This window comes from Podarcis melisellensis, assembly GCF_964234715.1.
Source record: "Podarcis melisellensis genome assembly, chromosome: 17".
In the NCBI taxonomy this organism is placed as follows: domain Eukaryota; kingdom Metazoa; phylum Chordata; class Lepidosauria; order Squamata; family Lacertidae; genus Podarcis; species Podarcis melisellensis.
The window spans coordinates 36,312,387-36,337,608 of NC_138534.1; the positions used below are offsets into that span (position 1 = coordinate 36,312,387).

General features: G+C 43.9%; 2 protein-coding genes across 4 annotated transcripts; one reads left to right on the plus strand and one right to left on the minus strand.

The window, feature by feature from the left end:
• Nucleotides 1-961: 961 nt before the first annotated feature.
• On the minus strand, nucleotides 962-24,429 carry NANS (N-acetylneuraminate synthase). Of its 3 annotated transcripts, none has more exons than XM_081894624.1 (7): nucleotides 24,396-24,429; nucleotides 11,526-11,629; nucleotides 8,414-8,629; nucleotides 6,408-6,507; nucleotides 4,572-4,726; nucleotides 4,039-4,305; nucleotides 962-2,701 (listed from the first exon to the last, which is right to left on the minus strand). In XM_081894624.1, exons 1-7 carry the CDS (start codon nucleotides 24,412-24,414, stop codon nucleotides 2,492-2,494), a joined length of 1,071 nt encoding a protein of 356 aa, XP_081750750.1. In that variant the 5' UTR covers nucleotides 24,415-24,429; the 3' UTR covers nucleotides 962-2,491. The 3 variants fall into 3 exon arrangements, with proteins under 3 accessions (XP_081750750.1, XP_081750751.1, XP_081750749.1); XM_081894625.1 differs by lacking the exon at nucleotides 24,396-24,429 and adding an exon at nucleotides 14,569-14,629; XM_081894623.1 differs by lacking the exons at nucleotides 11,526-11,629; nucleotides 24,396-24,429 and adding an exon at nucleotides 10,360-10,553.
• Nucleotides 14,731-16,654, plus strand: CCIN (calicin). Its single transcript, XM_081894284.1, has one exon. It carries the CDS (start codon nucleotides 14,813-14,815, stop codon nucleotides 16,583-16,585), a length of 1,773 nt encoding a protein of 590 aa, XP_081750410.1. The 5' UTR covers nucleotides 14,731-14,812; the 3' UTR covers nucleotides 16,586-16,654.
• Nucleotides 24,430-25,222: the final 793 nt, after the last annotated feature.

Consider the following 25,222-nt stretch of genomic DNA (forward strand, 5'->3'; position numbering starts at 1 on the left):
TTGCAGCCTGCTTCTTAATGATGTGGAATCTCATTCCAGAGAGCCAAGAGAGAGGCAGAGGAGTATCTAAGCTTTCACTACTCGGCTGTAAATATTTGTAGTAGCAAAGAGAATTGGTGCTGGCTGCCAATTTGTTATCAGGCTATGGTTAAGGTCCAGTTAGTGGAATTTAAATCCCTAGGCTGCTTGGAACCAGGCTATCAAAAAGAGTATCTTATGCCTTATATAGAAAACTAATTTGGTGCCTTTTGAAGATCTTCCATTTTTAACAAGCCTTTTAGAAAGTGGAGATTTTTATCGCAGTTTGCATCTGTCTCTGGCTTGAAAGCGTTCTTATAAAAGTTTATCAAATTGCTTCAGGATGTTTTATGGGAAGTGGCATTATTAATAACTAGATGCCATATCGAAATGGTTGAAATATGATATTGTCTTTTAGGAGTCTGCCTTTATTTGTTGCAACCATGGCCATGTATTCATAAATAGAGCTTTATTCATTTGCAGGTTTTTAGTTGTTCAGAGGCCTTTTGCAGCAACAGGAGTTTGCTGCCTCCAGCGCAAAGCTGCTGCTTCCTTTATTACCCTCCCCCAACACACCCCTTTTTCTTCTTCCTGCCCTTCCAGCTGGGAGCTTTGCCAGGGTGAGAGCTAGGCACAAACCCACAGGGAGAGAACTGCCTTATTTTGAAGTTCTGGTGGTGGTTCAAAAATTCCTGCCCCTGCTCGCTTTGTATACTATTCCGGCCACAGTCCTTGCCTAGCTATGTGTTCTCCATGGCCCTGTTGACTGTGAATTAAAACCCATCATTTCAGGGTACAGTGATGGCACATTTTTAACAACTGACACTCTCCCAGCATGACTTTTAGAAGTCAAAAGACCACAGGAGCCATTGGTCAGTTCATCCTTTCTGCAACATAAAAACCCCCAAGATTTCCCCATAAAAACAAACTGGCAGAGAAGTAGTAACTTTGCCCAAGTTTTATTGTCCATTTAAAATAAAAATTTAAAAACCCACCAGTCATTATTTTGTCATTGTTTAACTCAATCATTAACAGCAAAATCATGATTCAGACAAGTCCTGTGCAGACATTTGATCAGAACAGAGTGAGGGATCAGGATTGTGCTGACTCTCTTACCCCTGCCTTCCAAGCTCCTGTGACACCCACAGCCTGGGACAGAACTTTTGCAGAACAGCATAGGGCCAAGTCATGCCATCCAGCTTCCTGGATTTTGTGACAGTGCAGTCTACATAAATCAGGCCTTATGTGCAAACAATCCATGCAAATGTGATGCCCAGTGCAGAAGGAAGCAGGAGCGATGCAAGTGAGCTGGTGCAATCCCAATACCACAACCTATGCCTGGGGATTATGCTTAAAGCAAATTGAGCTCAAGTAAAAAAAACAACCTCCAGCCTTTATTTTAAGTGAAACACATTCCTTCTTATCAATAATAACAATAATTTATTATCAAGCTGAGGCAGAAGTGTGCAAGCCCCATTGCCTAACAGAAACATTTCTAGATTCATTACAATGAATCTTGAATAGTCATGATCTGGAAAACCTTGAAAGTCTGACACTCCAACCTTAAGCATGCTTGCTCAGTAGTGCACCCACCCAAGTGCAGTGGGAATTTAACTTCCAAATAAATAAAACCGTTAAGTTTTCTCTCACAGAGCTCCATGTTACTAGCCTTTATGGTGTGGAGAAAGGTTGAAATGTTAAAGTCTACTAAATGCTCATGAATCTGAGTGGCAGCCCCTTATTGGACACATGATTTCTCCTGCTATGCTATCTTATAGGCTCTCCTGTCAGATGAATTGTTTCCTTTATCACTGCTGTCCCAAATTATATCCTAGAACTTCTACACTGCCTTAATTCTCCCAAAATTTGAATAGCTAAAATTGAAGGCACACAGCACACCTAGGCCCCAAAGATTTGTTTTGAGAAGTTTACACACGCAGCAACCATGTACAGCTTGTATACATTCAGTTTTCCCTCTGCCATTCTTTGTGATGGGAGGAGAAAACTTAAGATCAAGGGCACAGAGGAGATTCTTGTACAGTATATATCTTGGAGGTACTGCAAGTCGCATAGCAACGTCTCGTTCTGAATTCTGAAAACACTACAAAAGTCCTGGAACACATGTCTTGCTGAAGAGGCATTCACAGAAATTTAGAAGCATTCATTTGTTGGCGCTGATCCTGCCCACACAAATACATATTTTTCCAAAGCCCTGCACTACCTTTCAGAAAAGTTTCTCTGGGTAGGTTACTGTGTCATGGCTTAGCAAAAAGCTTTCAGCAATAAAGAGAAACTAAAGATTCCTCAAGAAGTACTACATTGAATTGTATTGACATTTTAGCCTACCCACAAGAAAAAAATCACATTGCGGTTCCCTTCCCCAAAACCCTTCATTTGAACTTCAGCACATTCTGGTTTTAGTATGTTACCACAGTGCTTTTTCCCAAGGTCCCATTAAAAAAAGAGTCACAAATTAGCATTTCACTTTTTTCACATGGTTTTCAATGGCATCTTCGACGATGGTTTCATCTTCACCAATATTTATCCTGACCTTCTTGCCAACCAAGTCGAAGATGTCTTCTGGCGGGTATCCTTTGGGTTCCCCCACTTTTACCGTGAGCATATCCAGCGTAAGTGTGGTACCTTCAGGAATCCGGACTTTGGCCACTACAGACTTTCCCAACTACAGAAAGATAAGTAGAAGGAGGTTATGTCTTGGGGAGGCGAGCCTGCGCTTTAGGTGCAGCCCCCAAGTGGTACATGCAGCAGTAGTTTGGGACACAGCTGCTCAGCAGCAGAGGGCTCATAGATCTATGGCATAGGGCATGGTGTGCCTCCTGCTTGCCTGTCTTGTACTTGGGAGTGGCTGCCAAGACTATATAACACTGGTCCTGAAAGACCTTCATTGGCTCCCAGTACGTTTCTGAGCCCAATTCAAAGTGTTGGTGCTGACCTTTAAAGCCCTAAACAGCCCCGGCCCAGTATACCTGAAGGAGCATCTCCACCCCCATTGTTCAGCCCGGACACTGAGCTCCAGCTCCGAGGGCCTTTTGGCAGTTCCCTCATTGTGAGAAGTGAATCTAGAGGTAACCAGGCAGAGGGCCTTCTTGGTAGTGGCGCCTGCCCTGTGGAACGCCCTCCCATCAGATGTCAAGGAAATAAACAACCATCTGACTTTTAGAAGACATCTGAAGGCAGCCCTGTTTATGGAAGTTTTTAATGTTTGATGTTTTATCGTGTTTTAATATTCTGTTGGGAGCTGCCCAGAGTGGCTGGGGAAACCCAGCCAGATGGACGGGGAATAAATAATAAATCATCATCATCACTGTACTATGCTATCTCCCCCCCTGATCCGGAAACTAGAGGTAAAAGAATAAGGGAGGCATATATGCACTGCATCTAATACAGCCGTTGCCAACTCAGTGACAGGACATCTGCTTTGCGTACAGAAGGTCACAGGTTAAATCCTAAGCAGCTCCAGTTACAGGAAGGTGCCTGTATTAAACACCCTTTAAATGTTCTCTCTGCTGCTCTCTTTTCAATCCATACCAAAAAATACTGGATCTAAAAATACCTGCAAATAGAATTGAAGCTCTGGGGCCGCCAAGAGGCTGGAGGATGCATGGGGAAAGCAGCTGCTGCTGCGCTACCCCACGCATCAGCTGATAGGTGGAGCAGCTGAGCTGCGTAAACAAAGCACTGCTGCGCCTCCAGCTTCTTTGGGGCTTCCTCCACCCTCACCGACATCCTCCTCAGGCTTCGGGGACTCTCCAGCTCTCTCCCACCATTCTTTAATTATTTTCCAGCAGCACATGCATATGTGGTCGTGCGGGAGTCAATTGCGCATAAGTGGGGTGACACCTGTAGAAGGATTTCTTACAGTGGCAGGCAAGCGCTACAAAGCAATCTCTGTGTTACCTTACTAGGATGGATGTGTATGAATGCTGCTGCCACCATCAGTACCCCAAGGTTAAGCAATCCAGAATAAGTGGGTCTTGCAGCACTCAAGAATAAATTTACCTTTTCATTGCAAGCCACTTCACAGGACAGGAGCCGCTTGACTGGGGACCCCATGGCTTTCTCCACCATCCGGATGCTTCTCACTAATTCCGCCAGTTCTTTTGGCTCCAGAGATGCTTGATGATCACTGCCTTTCCAGGTTTTGTCCAGTGTAATGTGGCGCTCGAGGACTTTTGCACCCATAGCAACTGCTGCAATGGAAATGGCTATCCCAGTCTCATGACCAGAGTAGCCAATAGGAATATCTGGGAAGACGGACTGATATTCCTAGAAGGATAGAAAAGTTGATGGTAAATACAAAGAAGAGGGCAGTTAACCACCAACATTAGCTGTTACAAAAGGCTATGAAATTTAGTTGTGCTTTATGTGCAACTTTCTTTGGCCAGAGTTAAGCACAATCAAAGGAACTCTTAAGTCTGCTGAAGAGTTGGAGCAAATTCACAACTGCACTTGATCTTGTTCAATTAATTGGCTCAGAAGGAAAATAAGGCACCTTAGGAGAATTGCCATGCCTTCCACCCCTCCTCACTGACCGTTATGACCCGAAGGTTGACATCTTCAGGCTGAAGAGGGTAAGCACTGGTGCACTGGAGAAAACAGAAGTTCGGGTTAATGGCTTTCACCAGCTTGTAAACTTGTTGCATTGTGTTCATTGACTGCATCCCGCTCGAAATCACCATCGGGCGACCTAGAAGGGAAGGTCACCGAGAGCATTTTGTAACTCCAACATTCTGTCTCATACAGCTACATTATACAAACTGGTCAATTACTTGACAATTAGTTTTTATCTGCCTATAAACTGGATGGATTGATACCAACCCACTTATTCATAGCCCACCTATGCCATTTCTGCAGCTGGCGCACACAAATTAATTTGTCTCTGGGCCTTTACTTCGTTCTCAGGACTCCACCCAAGCCATACCCACCTCCAGAACACACCCCTCACTGGCCCTCCTTGATATCCTGAATACTTTTTGCTTAGCTGGAATGTGTCCTTTAACTGGTATAAAGCCTAAGGGTTGGCAGAATTCATTGATTCTGCCTGTAAATTTCATCCACTTTGGCCATAAGGGGGAAAGTTGCAGCCATTTTTATATTCCCCATTTAATGAATGGGGAACACAGTTTTGTTTCATACAAAGCACCCCAGAACCCAGAGCAGATTTAAAGTGGAGAGAGCACAGAGCAACTTAAGAGACAGGTCAGATGTTTTTAAAACACAGATAAACAACAAATCTTGGGGCCTGTACACCCTCCGTATTTATAGGCCGCTTTTCTTAGCAAAGCTCCTCCAAGGAACCTACATGATTAAAAAAAATAACCTGAAATGCAACAGATTACTATAGATAGTAATATTATTACTATTATTACTAATTATCTATAGTAACAATTACTATAGATACCTCAATACTAAAAAAGCTAGATATACTAATAAACCAGTCCAGAACATAAAATCCAGTTTTGTACTTCACAGATAGGTATATAAAAAGTCATGTAAGGAATCTGAAACATATCTGCAGAGTCTTTCTAAGAGACTGGAGTGCAGTGATCCTCCAGAGGTTGACAGACAATGAATTCCAGAGTTGTGAGGCCACCACTGAAAAGTCTCTCTTCCTCATAGGAGGTAAGGACGAAACCATGACTACAGTTGAAAATGGCAGTCCTCCTCTACCCATCCATCATTGATGGGAGTGTGGGAGAAGAATGTAGAAGATTTCTACTAGACATTATGGATGCAGATGAAAGAACTATTGTCATTTTTTATGCTAGCTGATATTTACAATTGTATCTAATTTGGATATACAGTGGTACCTCAGGTTACATACATTTCAGGTTACATACGCTTCCGGTTACAGACTCTGCTAACCCAGAAATAGTACCTCAGGTTAAGAACTTTGTTTCAGGATGAGAACAAATTGTTCTCCGGCGGCACAGCAGCAGCAGGACGCCCCATTAGCTAAAGTGGTGCTTCAGGTTAAGAACAATTTCAGGTTAAGAACGGACCTCCAGAACGAATTAAGTACTTAACCCGAGGTCCTACTGTTCAGTTCTACCTCCGTTGACGTATCCCTCCGCTTACGTAAATTTCGAGATACGTAAGTGGCAAACCTGGAAGTATATTTCGGGTTTTTGCCGCACACGCATGTGCAGAATCGCTCTACTGCTACTTGTGCATGCACAGAAGCGGTCTCTCCAGTTGCAAAAACCTTGGGATCCGGCCGGACCTCTGGAACAGATCCCGTCCACAACCGAAGGCACCACTGTAATAAGGCAGGGTGCTCTATCAAATTCATACATTCTCTCATTAGATGTGATACCATTAGGAGAGTAGAAACAGTAGCTATATTAAGCGAGTTATTAGCAAATCACCTTTTTTGGCTGTCTTTTCCAGGTATGGGAAATTGTTAGTGTCTCCTGATCCGACTTTAAAAAATGGAACATCCAGATCATGCAGAAACTCTACAGCCATCTGTGAAGAAATACTTTTTTTAAAAAAAAGAACACAAAGATTCCTAACATTAACATTCTACCTGTCAAATAAAGACAGTGTAGCTGGATGAATGTGCCTCCTTTCCCAGAAACATACAGCAGAACAGCACATGGCTATGCTCATACACAAGGAATACAAATAAAAACTAGAGTTCATGGTAACCCAAACATACAGAACAGAGTGACTAACAATAGCCTGGGGATCAAATGCAGCTTTCCAAGCTTCTCTATCTGGCCCTCAGGACTCTCGGTGTTGCACTCTTTTTTTGGTAATATTGTCTGTGGCTGGAATGTATCCTTTAATTCTAATCATGCTTCTTGCTTGGCTGGATGGAAGGGTTGGGGACGAGTATGTGCAGAAACTAGCCTACTGTGCAAAGGTAAAATCTGCATCCGTTGCTCTGCCTACAACTGACATGTGGCCCCTGGAGTGTTGAATAGGAGGGAATGTCCTTAGGCTGAATAAGGCTCTTCTCAACCCCACACATCAGCAATGAAGGAGGATGCAGTTCTGCCTCAGAGTATTTGTCAATGCCACTGATTCTACCTGGAAATAACCAACCCTGAATCAGACACCATAGGTCCACCAAGCAGACAGTCTAGCTCAGTTGGTTAGAGCATGGTGCTGATAACACCAAGGTTGCAGGTTCGATCCCCTTATGGGATAGCTGCATATTCCTGCATTGCAATGGGTTGGATTAAATGATCCTCGGGGTCCTTTTCAATTCTACAGTTCTATGAGGATGTACCATGATATCTGTATTCTGTTAGCATTTCTGAAGGCAAAGTGCTGCATAATGGAAACTGGTTACCTCAAGCCCAGTGGCCTCAGAGACTTGCTATCTGGTCCGCGACACAGTGCCTGATCTCAACATTTTATGCACCTCAGCTGCTTTATCTTGAGCAGAGAGACACAGGCAAAGGACTCCCTCTCCACCTACCCCACCCCTAATGTGAACCTCAGCAGAGGCCTTGGCACAGCTCTCCCTTTAGGCACCTCAGGCCCTCCTCATCCCTGACCAATGATTGATGGCTGAGACTAATGGAAGCTGAAGCCCATAAACAACTGGAGGGCAGCAGATTGACTGCCTCCGAGGGAAGTGAATCATGAATTGTCATGTTTTGAGTTTCTTTGAACAAAGCATTAAAACTATACTAAGTATGCTTTATTTTTCTCCTTAATTAAATATTTCAGCTCCTCTACTTTCTTAAAAGTTCCCCCCAGTGTGCAAAAGTAGATCAGCTGAAATACATGTGGAAAATAAATGATACACCTTGTTAGTTTTTCTTGTGAAATGCATGCCAACTCAACTTCAGAACAATATTCAACCACTTACTTATTTTGCTTTATTGTAATCATGATTTTTTTTTTGAAGCACAAAAAAGTCAGTCCAGTAAAGATGCTAAATCTGAATGCCATCAGCAAAGCACTTACGTTTTCAAAATTTCCAGAAAACCCACCAGTACATACATTCCGCAATGGAAATTTCAGCAGGTTTGACTTCTGCGTTCAGTGTTACAGTCACGGAACAAGACACTATTCACCACAGAGGATCCCTCTGGGGGAATCGGCAACCCTTATGCAGGGACCATGGTCAGACACTGGAAAACATATGTGATTTTTACATCTATTCTGAAAAGGGTGCAACTAGATAGAAGACACTGCTCTAAAAATACTGGTGCTAGCTCTTTTCCTAACCTGCTGAAGGCGGACTAAGGACAGTTTTGAAATTCTGGTTCCCTGTGTATCCTGCGTACTTAGGGGTTGTTGGGTTTTGAAATTCTGGCTGCCTGTGCACCCTGTGTACTATGGGGTTGTTCACCAAGTTGCGGGTAATTTCAGATGTGGCAGCTCCTTCTTAAAACAAAACCAACACCTCACTTACCTCATCCATGCCTGATGCTGTGAAGAAAATGTCTATCTCCTTTGCATATCGCTGCAACTCTCGATACTGATCATGGCTGAACTCCAGGTGGCGCTTGTGCTCTCCATAAGTTTTCCCCCAAGAGTGTTTGGAAGTGTACGGCCTCTCCAAGGCTCGCTTATTGAATTTGTGCTCTAGTTCACTTTTCTGAAACTTGGCACAATCTGCTCCGCATTCCTAAAAAGACACAAGCATTACAATAGTTCTTCAAGGTCACTGAACATGCCCATCTCAGTCCTGGGCATGCACACCGCTTGAACTGACCATGCCAATGCAAAATTTAAAAATATTGAAGAGCCCTTTCTGAGACACCTTAAGGACATAGGCTACATACACACTATTTAAAGACTTTTGGGACCAGAGATTACCTCTCACACACTTACAGTTCCCAGCACTCTTAACACAGTTCCTAGGATTCTTTTGGGGAAAATAATCTGCCTTAATGTACGGTGTGTACGCAAGCTAATAAGTTTATTGTGGAATAAGCTCTGTGGACTTTGTCAGATGTACACTGAGCTAAACAGCCATTGAAACAAAGGAAAGGTCAGCGAATAGACTCCTCTTTCAATTTCAGATTAGGGTCTTGCAGACTAACGAACCATTTAAGGTCAATGATGGTACCAGTTCCCAATTCTAATCACATAGGAATACAATGTTGTGCTTTTCTGATCATTCCATCAGCGCATCCTCAAACAGGACGCATTATAACAGAACTTCAGCTCCATATGCAAGGGCTGTAGCTCAGTGACATAGTTGAATGGCTGAAAAGGGAACTAAGCCCAGATGCCACTACAGAAGAATAGCTCTATACTCCGCCTCCACAATTGGAAGAAGTAATATTTCTGAATACCAGTGGCTGGAATCCACAGGAGGGGGAAATGCTCTGGTCCTACTTGCCAGCTTCACACAGGAACCTGGTCAGAACATCCTGGGAGAACAGGATGTTGAACAAAATGGGCCACTGGCCTCATTCAGCAGGCTCATCTTACGCTCTTGTTTCTCAGCCAAATCTCACAGGGTTGACGCTCACAATGTCAGTTGGGTCTGATGAAACCCTGAGCCCCTTGAAAGGAAGGATAAGGTGGAAATGTCATAAAACGATCTCAGGAGGGGTTTTTTAAAGAGCTAAAATCCAAATGCCCCTTGATAACTGGTTTGTGGTTTCAATCTCCCAATTCTCATCATTTACACATTACCATTACAAACCTTAAGTGCCAAACTTCCCCATCACCCTTTCCCACTCCAAACTTTTCTCCCCCTCAGACCTCTTGAACATTGATGAGGGGCTTGACGGACCACATAAGTTTTCCCTTTCTGTGGCAACAACTGCAACGTCCTGTACTAGATCCTGCATGATTTCTAATTGTCTTTTTTTAACTGAGGTGCTGTGGTGCAGCTGCATGAGGCTCACGGGTCACTGGACCACAGTTTGTGACTGTTATTACGACTATTTTATCATTATGTTGTCTATTATTATGCTCTCTAAAGGTCAAGGGACCCCTGACCGTTAGGTCCAGTCCCGAACAATTCCTGTTTATGTTGCCATCATAATGTCTGTAAATTATGTTCCTAACGTTGTACAGCACCCCAAGATGTTTGGTTAAAGGGTGGTAAAATAAATAAAATAAGTGATAATAAAATTCTTGACAGCTCCCATTTTTTATTTACCTGACAGTCCCCCACCTGACACTAAGTTGCTTCCCTGAGTATCATTAATTAGCCATTATTGTTTGGTTATCTCCCCTCTCCCACATGCATGATACCCGAGAAAACACCAAGAACAGCCCGCCGGCCGCCTCCGCTCTGCTCCCGTTCCCCACCCTCCCGCCTCTCGCCCCTCAGCCCAACTGACCCAGCCTCGACACCCACCACTTTGCCACCCCCGTTGGCCACGCCCACCTCCCCACCTTAGCCACTCGGATCATCCGCTTGGCGGTCTCCAGGTCCCCCTGATGGTTCTGGCCAATCTCGGCGATAATGAAGCAGGGGTGGTCCCCGCCGATTGGCCGGCCCGGGCACAGTTCGAACTGCAGCGGCATCGCGGCGACCGTTGGTTGAGCGTTGGGGGGGGGGGGGAGAGAGAGCGAGCGCAGAAAAACGGTAAGCGCGCGCGCTCAAGGCACGAACCCAACAGAAAGAGACGGTTCCTCCCGTCGCGCGTGCGTAGAGGGGGAGGAAGCATGCGCCACGTATCCGCCAATGACAGCGGGGACAGTCGGCGCCCGCCCCCCACCTCTCCGTCCAATCGCACGGATCCTATCCGAGGCAGCCCAGCCAATCGAGGTCCGACACAGCTACTGGCATAAGCCGGGTGGTGGCAGGCTTGCTCTGTGGCAGCAACGTTGGGACTCTAGGGGGCGTTGGACTACAACTCCCGTCATTCCTAGCTAGCGTAGCCCGCAGCTAGGGATGATGGGAGTTGTAGTTGAAGAACAGCTGGCTGCTCTACAGCCTTGGCTCTGAGGTACAAGGAGGAGGAAGCTTGCCCATTCCCGAAAATGGCCCTTTGAGGGCGAGGGCTCTCGGTTAGCCGTGACTCATGAGGGCTGTACTAGGCTAACGCCCTTTGGAAGACTATTTTCCTGACAGGTGCCAAATACCTCATTGATTAGACTCATGGCATGGAGTTTTTATTGGTGTACTCGGAAATAATTCCTGTTTACTGCTAAAACAGCATCCCAGACAACCCCTCCTTATGCATATTAATGTCCAGTTCAGGCACGCAGACGACTGCAGCCCCACCTTGGCAATACCAGGCGTACTTACTCGGAAGAAGCCTAATAATAATAATAATAATAATAATAATAATAATAATTTATTTATACCCCGCCCATCTGGTTGGGTTTCCCCAGCCACTCTAGGCGGCTTCCAACAAAGCACTAAAATACAATAACCTATTAAACATTAAAAGCTTCTGGGCATATTGACTGTCTTCAGGCCTATGTACACCCGAATTGAAGTGGCTGCGCAATTTCTTAACGGCATCTACTCAAGTCCTATTGAATTCAGTGGGGTTTATTCCCAGGTAAGTGCATTGCAGGCCTTATTTTCTTTGGAACTGCATAGGACTTACTTCTGAGTGACTGGAAAACAGCAGTGCATAATTCCGCTTGGTCAACCACATTGTGATTTCTGGAGTTGGGTAACTCACTACGTGCCGCACCCATTTCCTCTGGCCTGAAAAGAGAATGGGCGCACAAACTCACAAAGATTTCTATATCCACAAGGGGCTTTAGAACTGCAAACCTAAATATATTTATCAGGCTGTAAATTTACCTAAAGTCAATTGTACTTCATTTTAAGCTGTCCGTGATTAACCCTGAGAGGCAGGTTAGGCTGAGAGACTGACTGGTCAGTGAGCTTCATGGTCAAGTGGGACTGGAACCGTGGTCTCCCAGTTTCTAGTCCCAATCAAGCTACTCTATAAGTCTCACCACCTACAGAGTTCTGCAGAGCTCACAATAATGAATGACAGTGAAGCAGTGCCAGTAAAAAGTTGCCTGTTCCTGTCTTTCTGGCATTAAAGTGATGGGAAGTTTCACCAACCACATTTGTGTGTGGTAGAAATGAAAAACATAGAAGCAACATAAGGGGTTTTTTTTAAGGGGCAGTCTTAACTTGAATGTGTTAAACAGAAGCAGATTGATTTGGCTTAGCAGTGGGGTGAAAAGAGGCAAAGGCAAAGCTCCTTTATCCTGAATAATTTCACAGCTTTTATCATGCATGCAAATCAAGTTGCACACCTTTCAAAATGTTCTCTTTCATAGATGTAAGAGTACAAGAGCCTTTTTCTCATTTGCATCTGTTCATCTTTCTTCCAATTTTCTTCAATAATATGTTCATGGTTTTTTTATAGAGTTTAAGACAGTATTCTAAATCCCTGTACCTAAAGTACGGTTGACAATAAGTTTATTTTTACACTAACGTTTGCTCCTGTACCTTTTTAATGACATCTTGATTTACAGTTAGCAAATGCTAACATTTATTTCTAAGCTGCTTAAGCTTAACTTGCTGACTTTTACAGATCAAGCTGCTATTAAATGCACAGGAGCAACAGCATTCTTTTTCTGGTCAGTTGTTAGTGCTATCTGTGGGTGATCCTATGATAATACCTATATTCCAAACAGAATTGCACTCTGTCCCTTTTATGCAAATATCAAACACTGTTATTAATTGCCCAATTGTTAAAGGGCAGATTACACAGTTGTGACAAGAAACTGAGAACATCTGGAGGATGAGTCAACCACCCTTCCTCCTACAACATTTTTAATTCAGCCTACAGGGAAACCAGAAGCTGAAGCACTGCCTAGAGCATAAAGCAAAAAGAAGTTGTTTCAGAGAAAGAGAAAATGCTGAGGTTGTGATGCTATGCACACTTTACAGGCAGTCAATCCCATTCAAATTAAGATGATGTGTATTAATTTTCAAGTAATCATGCATCAGAGCAGCTGCATATAATGTATGTAACCAAAGGATTATAGCCCCTCTCCTGCTAGGATCATTAAGTGTTGGGGGCCTTTTAGGTTAGAAAAAGACAACTGAGAAATGGTAATATGGTGTTTATAACATTTGAATGGTACGGTGTCACAAGACACTTAGCACCTTCTTGTATGCACAGGCATGAGGAGAGTGAGGGACTCGGGTGGCACTGTGACCTAAACTACTGAGCCTAGCGCTTGCAAATTGGAAGGTCGGTGGTTCAAATCCCTGTGACGGGGTGAGCTCCCATTGCTCTGCCCCAGCTCCTGCCAACCTAGCAGTTTGAAAGCATGTCAGAGTGCAAGTAGATAAATAGGTACTGCTCCTGCAGGAAGGTAAATGGCATTTCCGTGTGCTGCTCTGGTTTCGCCAGAAGCAGCTTAGTCATGCTGGCCACATGACCCGGAAAAACTGTCTGTGGACAAACGTTGGCTCCCTCGGCTAGTAAAGTGAGATGAGCGCCGCAACCCCAGAGTCGTTCATGACTGGACTTAACTGTCAGGGGTCCTTTACCTTTACCTTTTTAAAAATAAGGATAGTGCAGAACTGTGGCCCGGAGTGGCTGACCAGGTTTCTGAAGAGATGGGTCTAGCATTGTCTCCCAGGGCCAGGCAACACCTCAGCTTGTGGGAACAGCTGTGCTCATCTTGACAGATCATGTGCTGTACATTTTTTGCTAGTAAAGCTTGCTGGGTGGGTATAAATAGTTGTTGGGATATTTTCTTTTCTTACTTCTCCCCACTGCTGGGCATCACTTTAGTTTTCAATAAGGAGAAGAGACTTAAGTAAGGATGGGGAGGAGATTTTATTATTATTATTTTTACCCACTCCCCAAAGCCAAACTATAAAGTCATTCTTAAAGTATGGTTTGCAGTATCAACAGCCGCTGAGAATTCCAAGAGAATTAACAGGGTTGCAAAGCTAATAAACTCGAGCCTTTGACAAGTGTATGTTGTACAGTTAATTGTATATAACATTAGTTCACCAGTGACCCAAAGTGGATCATACATTAAATGCATATGGACACTTCCAGGGTATCCAATTTTTCTTGTTAAAATAGCAGCCATGGCAGTGGCGATGGAGGAATCAGAATCATGGCATGTGGGAAGAGAGTTAGTGAGTTAAACCTTAAGCACCCACAGTTCTTATCAGCCCCCCTATGGTTGCTATTTAAATAAGAAATTCATACATGCATACACATATTGAACATATAATCTTGTTTGGCCCTCTTTGTGAAAAACCAGTGAGCTGGCCATTAAGCACAAGCAAAGCAACACCCCTTCACAGTCCCATGGCACCCCTGTTGCTGGTTCACCTTACCACAAGCCAACTCTTACTATCCATTTTAAGGCCTTTCTCTAAATCCTATGTATGACATGCTGAAACCAAGTCATATCAGGGGAATGTTTGCCCTATCAAGGCATTATCAAAATACAGATACCCAAATTTGGTTCCACTTTGGGGAACAGAATGCTCTGTTATTTAGATCACACACGGTGGAACCTAATAAATTAAGTGGGAATGTATTCCTATTTGACATCACCACAGCATTTAACTATAACCTAACATTTCCTTGGGAAGACTCTAACATGTAACCTTTCAAAACACTCTAGATAGTATAGGTGAAGCCACCTCACCTCCAATCAATGGAACCTCTTTCTTTCTGGATCGGGTTTAGCTGAAGTGAGGCTGATATTCTCTCGGTACAAAAGCGACAATTTGAAAAGACTCTTGTCAACACATGTCACAGATAATTGTGACCTGGCAGCTTTATTTGATGACATCACTCCTTGTACCCAGAGTAGGGTCTTCAACAACTGGGCAAAGAGTCCTCTACGCTTATACCATCTTCCTTAATTCCAGACAAGCCTGGCCCCAAAAATGAGGATGCAGTTCACAGAAAAGAACCACAACAGTTTTATGATGCAGGCCCTCAACAAACAGAGAAAGAACCGGGAGTTTTGTGATGTGGCCCTCAGTGTGGACCAGAAAGTCTTCTATGCCCACCTCAACGTTTTAGCAGCCATGTCCTCCCATATTAGGAATCTGATATCCAGCAATGACATGAAAGCGGATGACGAACTCTTTATTATCATTGATGCCAAGTTCCTGAGCTCTGAGTTGGTGGAGCAATTGCTCGACTACTTCTATACTGGGAAGATTGTAATTTCTGAGAAGAACGTGGAGGACCTGCTGAAGGGAGCCAAGTATTTCAGTTCCCCTTCTCTAAGGAGCCACTGTTCTGACTTCCTCCTTAGGTCCCTTAAGAAGAACAACTGCCTCTACTACATGCTCCTGGCCACCTCATATGATATGAAAGATGTGGCAAATGCTGCTTATGATGGTATACGAGACAACTTCAACTACTGGGCAGGCCCTGGCATAACGGACTTTATGCACTGCCCCCCTAATGTCTTCAGCAGGCTCCTTAAGGATGAACATCTTCATGTACAAAACGAGGACCAGACTCTCTCAACCCTCCTCCAGTGGGTGAAATACAGAAAGGCTGAAAGGGAGAAATATTTTAAGAAGTATTTTACCTACATTCATTTATCCGCTGTCTCCACCAGTATGCTTCTGTCCACTTGCCGGGAAGTGTTACTCTTTGCAGACCACACTGGTCCCCTGTCCCGGATAGAGAGCACTTTGAGTGATCGTAAAAAGGGCAATCCTCAAAGCCTGATGCTTCAACAAAGGAAAGGGGCCTTAATGGACTCTGTGGTGATTTTAGGAGGGCAAAAAGAGCAGGGTAAGTTCAACAGTGGGGTTTTCGCTTATATCATTGGAGAGAACATCTGGCTAAAGCTGACAGAGATGCCTTACAAAGCAGCTGCTCTCAGTGCAACGTCACTAGGGAGATACATTTATGTTTCTGGAGGAACAACAGAACAGATCTCTGGCTTGAAAACAGCTTGGAAGTATGATATAGATACTAACTCCTGGATCAAACTTCCGGATCTGCCTATAGGCTTGGTCTTCCACACCATGGTGACTTGTGGGGGGGCAGTGTACTCTGTAGGAGGAAGCACGGCCCCAAGGAAGTACATTTCAAGTATCTACAAGTACGACGAAGGGAAAGAGAAGTGGATTCTTGCTGGAAAGATGAGTATTCCTATGGATGCAACTGCATTGATCACCAAGGGAGACAAGACTATTTACATTGTGACAGGAAGGTGCTTAGTGAATGGGCGCTTCTCCCGAGTAGGTGTGCTGGACTGCTTTGACACTCAGACTAAGAATGTGGTTCAGTACATCACCTTTCCCATTCAGTTCAATCACAAGCCCTTGCTGTCCTTTCCTCAGGAGAATGTCTTGAGCATACAGAGCCACAAAGAGAGTTTGGAAATAAACCTGCAGAAGATCAAAATGAGCAAATCCACAAAACTTGTCCCACTCTTGCCGAATAACTACAGCTTGGATCTTTCACATGCAGTGTGCTCAGTTGGGGATAACAAGGTGTTTGTGTGTGGTGGCCTAATCTGCCCAGGTGACACGCGTCCAGAGGAGTATGCCATCAACCGGCATGCATATATGTTAGATCAAAGTCTAGGGGAATGGAGGGTTTTGGCTCAGCCTCCAGAAGCTCTGGATTGCCCTGCTTGCTGTACAGCTAAGTTGCCATGCAAGATTCTCCAAAAAACTGTAGTCAATTAATAAGGGAAGACAAAAACAAACCAGAATTTCTAGCAATAAAGAATGACTGAATTGTAAATCACAGGTAAACACTGGGTTCTTCCCTTCGTCTCTTTATCATGTACTTTGTTCAGCAGTGTAACTAGGGTGGGCAGAACCAACCAAGACAGGGGCACAAATGGGTCATGTATTGATAGTTTAAAAGGTAAGATTGTGTCATGTTTTCTTTTCAGCATGGAATACTTAAGCATGTTTTCAAAATGGTAGATGGAAAGCCAGAATGCAGCTTGCTCTGAGGCCAGCAGGCCAGCCCGAGAACCACCATTGCAGTTCCTCCTTGGGCTTTGTGCCTGGAGCCTAAGGACCTCTAGCTACTGATTGCCACCAGCTGGGGAGAAAAGCAAAGAAATGTGATGTTGGATTGCAGCGACCAGCACAGCAGCTTCTGGGAAGGAACACTCATCTGACCAGTGGGACTTTGGAATTGCAGCAGCAACAGCTTCTAAAGTTCACAACTATTCTTAACTATCTTGCTGCTGGTTTTTCGGGTGGCAGCAGCAACAACAGAGAATTAGGGGCCTAAAAATGACTAGTTATGACACTAGCGTATATGGTTCTGTAGCACTAAGGCAGCCTGTGCTCTGTATTTAACCAGGGGTGGGCCCCTGTCTGCTTGTTCTCGCCTGCTTCTTACCCCTTAGGAAGCACAGTCCACTTCCTGAGGAACTAGAAAACGCACAGAATTTAAAAGAGGAAGAGATGTTACTCTCACTAATGCAACGTTATGATTCTTTGATCTTGTGACTCCAATGTGAGTTTGCTGACAAAACCTTAAAGAAGGCCTAAGCCCTGCTTTAGATTCCATCTTTGTTACCGGATGGACACAGTTGGAAAAAATAAAAGCCCTCTGTCAGTTCTCTTCCTCAAGCAGCTCTTTTGCCATTTACAAATTGCCTCTGGAACTCAAAGGAAGAAAATGGGTGTTATCGGTGCCACAGACTTCAATTGGTTTAATAGTAATGACCTTCCCCTAGGGGCTCCTGATCAGAACTGGGACCATTCTGCACCCCTGTGAACTTTTTGCTTCACACAAGGAAAGCTGCTATTGTTGTTCATTATAGTCTTCCCACCTGGGGCAAACAGAAGGGCATGTGCAGTTCTCATCCCGTGGTGCAGAAAAGGGGTTTAACCCACGTGTCACGTTCCAAATCCTGATTGAGGGCCCTGTAATGGGTTTTGTGTAATGGTTAGTGTGTTGGACTATGATTTGGAACACCAGAGTTGGAATCCCCACTCTGAGAGGAAGCTAATTGGGTGACTTTGGGCCAGTCACTGTCTCTCCGCTTAACCTACCTCACAGGGTTGTTGTGAGGATAAAACTGGGATAAGAGAACCATGCTTACCATCTTGAGATCCTTGGATGAAAAGGTGATCCACAAATGTCATCAATCAATAAAACAAACAAATGTTATAAGCAATCATAGATTTGACATAACATTTTAGTTTGCGTGCCTGGCTGCTATGAAAAGTGCAGCATAGCAGGTTTAAAAGGGGGGAAGGCAGAAGCTTCCCACTTTTTAGCAATGGATGCTGGTCCACTGAGGTTACTAAGGCACAAACCTCCCTAGGAAAATGTCAAGCATCTTTTCCTCTTCAAAATCACTCTTTCCTGACCCCTCCCCCCCATTTTATACTTCCTTGACCATACAGGGACATATCTGCCAATCTCCTATTCTCTGGCCGATCAGCTCTCTGCATCACTCAGCCAATCCTAATCCAAAAGGATGGCTATGGCAAAGAGGTGCTTCCCATGTGTCTCTAAGCAGGAAAAACCATGTGACTGATTGGATTGCAGGAAATTTAGCCCTAGCAGAAAGACTCTTATTCCATCTGTCCATCACAGGGCCTGTCCATCACAGTCACCAGGGCAGATATGGGAGGTATCAGGAATGCTTCCAAAACAGCCCTATGTTCTAGCATTAGCTCATGCTTTCTCTGAAGGCAGAGAAGCACCAGGAAACACTTCCTCATTTGAGGAGCATTTTGTTTGTTTGTTTGCTGAGTTCAGTATTGTTTTGTGACTTTGCTAGAAAGAGCAAGGAAGCAACAGCGAGTCTCTTTCAATAAATGAATTTACTTAAATATTTTGCATTTTGCATTTATCTTTCTGGGAGGCAAAATAGTGGGTGGCTTCCATATATATATATTGCAACAAACTCTTAATAACCTCTATATTCATTCATTAAAAGCTGCTGTTGCAGAAGCAGCTGACAGGGCAGTGCAGGGCAGATAAGGTAGATTTGAACTGTGTGCAATTACAGAGTAACTTCTAGAGTATTTCCAGAAAAGGTGTGTGGATCTGCTTCCAACCAGCCCTTCCCCTAGCAGGGTATATATCTTGAATGCACAGGAATTGGGTGGGGGGATGCTGTCACTATTTGAATTTGTCTTGTGAATTCGTCAGTGAATTTCTAAAATGACAAATTTGGGCTCTGTGCCTGTTTGAATATGACTTGACTCTACATCCTTTCCTAAACCTGGGAGATAGTATCCCAAATCTTGAAAAATATCTGAGGCTGATTATGATTAGTCTGGTGTAATGACTCTGCACATGAGCAGAGACTTCACATTGTCAGGACTGAGCCATACACTGCAAATATGTTCAGCTGTGCCCTGGCTTGAATGAAACAACCTCTCTCTTTTTGGATAAATTACCACTTTGGAGAATGAATACTGTAGTTAAAATGATTTTGGGGGAAGGAAAGCTATATGCAGCTGGACACACATTTTCCTCACATTTGTGTACAGGCAATAATCATTTAAGGCACATCCAAATGATGCACGATCGTGCATGTGCACATTGTGCCAACCCATGAAGTAGGCAGAAAAGGGGCTGAACAGGCTTACACACACTTTGCCTATGGGCGGAGGAAGGGGGTCCAGTGGGGGCAGTCTGTCCCGGGTGTCACCACTGAGGGGGGGTGACAAAATGCCGGGCGGCACTCACTGCGGGGCCTGCAGCGCGCCTGAGCCACGCATCTCTCCTGGAAGTGACACGTGGCTTGGGCGCCCGCTGCCTCCTTGCTGCCCCAAGCGGTCTGCCCGCTGCCTCCCTCTCAGCTGTAGGGTGGCTGAGTGGGAGGAGATAGGCAGACTCCTCGGAGGCCCCGTGGAGCGTCCTGCTCTGGTTGGCCCAGCCCTGTGGGTGGCTGGTCGCGCCCCCAGGCGCAGGGCATGCATGCCACCCCAGGAACCCAATTGGCTTGCTCCGCCGTTGACTTTGCCAACACAAGCGGGGGTCAGGAATGCAACTCCTGTGCAAAATGGTTGCCAGTATATAGGGTTTTGGTAACATGTTTTTGGCAACAGATGTGTAGGTGTAATTCATACATGAATTTGCCATGCACAATGGCTTAATTTCCAAATAGGAGGTATGGAGTCCATCTTGTCTGAAAATCATACTTTGGCCGTGGAAGCTCTTTCCCTGTCCGTAGGTGTGTGTATAATAATTGATTTTTACTTTTATTTTAGAGAGAGGAGACAATAGCACTCTGCACATGTCAAATGGCTCACTTTCCTAAATAAGTTCTGTACGAGTCCTACTGTGATGAAAACAGCTAGGTTAAAAATTGCGGCCCTACCATGTCAAATTGCTACCAGTTGCCACAGCCTTTCAGTGTTCCTTCCTTGGCTAAAATGATATATGCAGTGTCCCTAACCCATTTTTATTTTTAACCCAGCTGCCTCAGAGGCTGCAATCTTAAGCAAAGTGTGTGTGTTGGGAGGGTGTGTGTGGCTGCATAGCTTAACTCTTTCTCTTCCTGTAGCCATTTACCCGCTGCTCAAAATCCCCCTGTAGGAGCTTTTCTTCCTAAGCAAGGATGGGGGAAAATATATATCCCTTCCCCATCCCACCCCCCAAAATCAGCAGGAGCCCCATAGCCCTGTCTCTGCTTCTAACTCTCAGAAACACCAGTCAAGGCCTCTCTTAGAAGCATGCTTCACTGCAGGTTGCTAAGGGTTAATCTGCCCTTGTTTTTCCTCTTGATTAGCTTAGGCTGAGGGCATTTCACAGAGGGAGCTGCACAGAACCGCCTGTTTAGTTCTTGGTCTCTCACAATCCATACATTCTTGAGCATATCTTTAGTACAATGCTATTTGGATAAGTCTCATTTTTAAAGTTTCCCAGAAGTCCAAAAATCCTGGCGTACAGCAACTGCAAAAAGATTGCTCAAGAATTCAAGGTCCTAGCTAGCTGTCCTTCACAGCTTCAATCAATCATTTTATTTGTATGCCGTCTTTCCAAAGTTAAAACCATGCTCAAGGTAGCTTATAACATATAAAAAATACATAACTACGAACGTAACAAAAGTAGTCATAAACCATAAGCAAAACATCAAAACACACACGACCAAATTGAACCATTTCCACATAAATCATAAGATCCAATATAAAGATCCAAAAAATTGACAGCAACAATAGCAACAACCCCCACCAAACAGCCCCCCTAAACAATATCCCAGCTCCTTTAATAATCTTTAAGGCATGTTTGTTGCTAGGACTTAAGGTTACCAGACGTCCCCGTTTCCCGGGGACAGTCCCCGGATTTACAAATCAGTCCCCCCACAAAATCCATTGAAGATGAATAGTGTCCCCGGATTCACTGGAAAAAAAATCTGGTAACTTTATGCTAGGTGCTGCACATGGTTAAAATCCAGTCTTGCTAGCATGTTTGCGATCTAATATTTGAACCAGCTCATTGGGTTCATTGGATACAGGCTGTGTACACATTACTGGCTTAAAAGCACAGCTAAGTTATTTTTTTTGCTCAATCTGGATAGAAGCTGGTTTTGAGGGGAAACTCATCAAATATTTTGTTTCATAAGAAACAACAGGATAGACATGGACCGTAGTTAACGTCATGTGCCCTCCGCTTCCCAAACCAGCAGTGAAAACGCACTAGATGCATAGTAAGCAGGAATGTGTACAAATCCTCCATATCATTTAAATGGGCCTAAACCCAAGGTTGGCTGCAATCCTAAACACATTTAAATGCTGTAATCCAGGACTTTTGAATTTACTTAGATTTAGGTATAGGATTATGAGGTCTGGCTTTTAGGCTGTAGCTGTATTCCACTAAACAATGAAAAAGGAGAGCAAAGACTTTGTTTATTCGTAGGATGACCACTTATTTTACTGAAAAAACACAGCCCCCAGAAGCCCATGAGAGGTAGTTGCATGCAATTTGGAGAAATCTGGCGAGGTGAAGACAGAAAAAACCCTGATTAGTCAGGAGCCGAGTCAGATAGTAGGTCATGGATTATGGGTACACTGCAGCTTGTCAGTGAGAGGCAACTAGAAATAATCCTTGCCTGAAGTACAACCTGGACGTGGGTGCCATGATACTGTAGAATCAAAAGCTATGTAATATATTAACAATTGGAAAAACAACATTGTATCCAGAATTATTTCAGTTTCGAATATATCCCCCCCCCCCCCGAGGCGGAGCATGGGTTGTCAGCACCCGGGGCAAGGCAAGTAATTTGCACCCCCTAACCCGTGGATTTGCACCCCCTAACCCTAACCCCCAGATGTTGCGCCCGGTGCAACCGGCCCCCCCTGCACCTCCCACGCTACGCCACTGCCCCCCCCCAAGGAGGTAGACAATCAGCTTGCTCAAAAGCCCTGATATGTAGCTTTGCAGGCCAAACAAAAGAGCCCATTTCCTCCCTGCTTGCATTTTTTTTCACAGGTGAAGACATTCATTTACTAGAGTATCCCTAATTATTAATGCCACTCACCACTGTTCTTTAGCTACATTTTAACTGGACTTTTGTCTTTTAATAGAGTGCTTCTGCACAGGGAGTTTTTAGGTGCTTTCCTGACACTTTGCAGGTTTTCTTAACAGAAAAGTGACTTGTAAATACACAAAGTAAATACTAAATATATCCACACAGAGACAAACATATTAAACGAGGTAGCTGTGTACTCCATGGTTGTTCTGCCTTACTCAGATGAATTGAGGAGCAGAAATTACACCAAATCCAGGTCTATAAAGAGGAATATGTTGTCTCCTGTTGCCCCTTCCCGCAATTGCAATTAAGGCGAAAAAAGGTTGTGGTGCATGGGAGCGTGTCCGGGGAAGAGAGTTGTACTTTGAGCAGGCCATGGGGTTGCATATGAAGTCTAGGGCACTGGCCCACTAGATCTTCCATTCCAGCAAAACTAGTTGCCAACCAAGGAACTAGGATGACTCTGACTGCAGTAAGGCTTTGGAAGTTGAGCAACCAAGCTTACAATAACACACATTTCCAGAGAACTATAACAGACAGTGGAACCAGTTGTTCTTTAGAAGGAAGGGAAATGAGAAACAATAAAGCTTGTCAGCGGAACTGGCTGATGTAAAGTTCTATGCAACTATCTTAAGACCATCTTGCTCCAGTAAGGATTTATAATAAATACAGGGCTTTTTCCCCGGCCTTGTTCCTGTGCTTTTAACAGCCTGCTATGCAAATATCTATCAGGCCACACTTTCATAATTCTGGTTTACATGCCAGTCAAAACTTCACCTGCTTTGTTTCTGCATCTCAAGTAACTGTAAAAAGTGCAGAGGCAATGCAAGTTAAACAGCTGGCAACCCCAAGAAAATGGATTGAAGGCCTGGAGTTTTACATTAAAAGAAGTAACCATTTAATAATGGTCGTGAAAGGGGGGAAACTGGCAGGAGAGGGGAAATGCTAAGACAGCAATCCTAAACACACATATACTTGAGAGAAAGCCCCACAGAATTAAACGTAATTTACTTCCAAATATATATATGCATAAGACCTATTAAGGACACTATTCTTTTTTAAAACTTGAGTATTCAATATGTCAAAACAATGCTGTTTTTAAATGGCACTTTCAAAAAATTAAATGCATATCAATTTAATGAGAATCTCACTTCCCAGGTAAAAGTTCCTAAAGGGCTTCAGGCATGAAAAGGGAAAATATGCTAGGCAACATGGGCACTATTTAATGGGGCAGGGATGAGGAACCCATGGTCCTCTAGATAACCATATTCCCATTATAATTTATTCATGAGATTCTTAATCTCAGAGTTGTGGGTTTGAGTCCCACATTGGGCCAAAAAATAAAATAAAATCCTGCATTGCAGGGGATTAGACTAGAATACCCTTTTGGTCCCTTCCAGCTCTACAATTTGATAATCTATTATCACTGGCCATGTTGAGGCTGATGGGAATTGTAGTCTGAAAGCACCTGAGGCACAGTGAAACCTATGAAACTGGTGTGACTAGAAACCATCACATTTCTCACACATTTTTTGAATGTATGATGGGGGTACAGGAGTGTAAATCTTTACTTGTGACCTTCCTGCATTTATTGGAAAAATCAAAATAGTACATTACACGTATATATCCATAGGCTCTATTGCAACCTTCATAAAAGTTAGATGATGAAACAGAACATATGCTTGCTCCCCCCCCCCCTTTCAAGGAAAGTCTAAAAAGGGATAAATGTAGCACAATATAAAATGAATGTGTATCACAGTCACTGACAGCTCTGCAATACTGCTTCAAAGCTTCTCTACTGATCGTAGTGGACACACCCTTAAACTGCATCTATAAAGCCTGCAGAATAAAACGGTAAATGCTGTGGACCATACCATATGATCCTTCACATAAAAGTCACAATGAAGGCAGAAAACTAACACATTAGAAAGAAAGGTTCTAAGCTACTTCCCCACTTGCTGAGATAGTTTTCTGTTTGCAAGATATTTTTGGTGATTTTTTTAGAGAGGTCGATACATATTCAAAAGTGTTATGCCCACCTGTAGTCTGTTGTACCATCTCAGGTCCTCATTCCATTTTTTTAAAAAACCCTAATCTCCACATAACAGGGAATTTCATTATGTTGATAGTTGTTGCCTTTCTCACTCAAAAAAAATAGAGAAATTGTATCTTTCTAGGCCACCTTCTGTTGAAATAAGATTACAGCTGTAGAGGCTGTTCATCCCACACACTCCACATTATCATAACTGGATTCCAAACAAGGGTCTTGCTAGGCCACGGTGTGCTATCTGGTTCAACATAGCTCAAACAGGAGGGTCTCACACAATGCTTTTTTCTGGGGGTCCTCAAGGGTAAGCACTACCGACACTTCCCCCCACTAAATGTTAAAAGTGTGGCACTTATGGTGGTAAGTACGGCACCTTTATAAAATAAAAAAGGAGCAGCACCACTGGTTTCACCCATAAAATATAAAGCAAAACAGTGTTGTCAGTCCCAACCAGCTAAGTGGGTCTTACTCCCATGCAAAGGGTAATCCTAAATTTAGGAACTAAGCCTGTACCCTATACACAATTACCTGGGAGCAAGCTCCACTGAACTCAGTGGGACTTATTTCTGAGTAGACGTGTATAGGATTGTGCTGCACCTAAGCTCTCAATTCATTTCCAGTTCAATCCTAAACATGTTTTACTCAGCTTGTGAGTTTCAATGAGCCAGGCTCCCAAGGAAGTATGTCTAGGAACACTGCCCTAATTCACAATAAAAAAGGACATAACCTTGTGCGTGTCTTAATATAGAGCACAGCCAGTAACAGCTCTGCTCTACAGACTGACCAGGCAGGGCCAGATTTAGGTTTGATGAGGCCCTA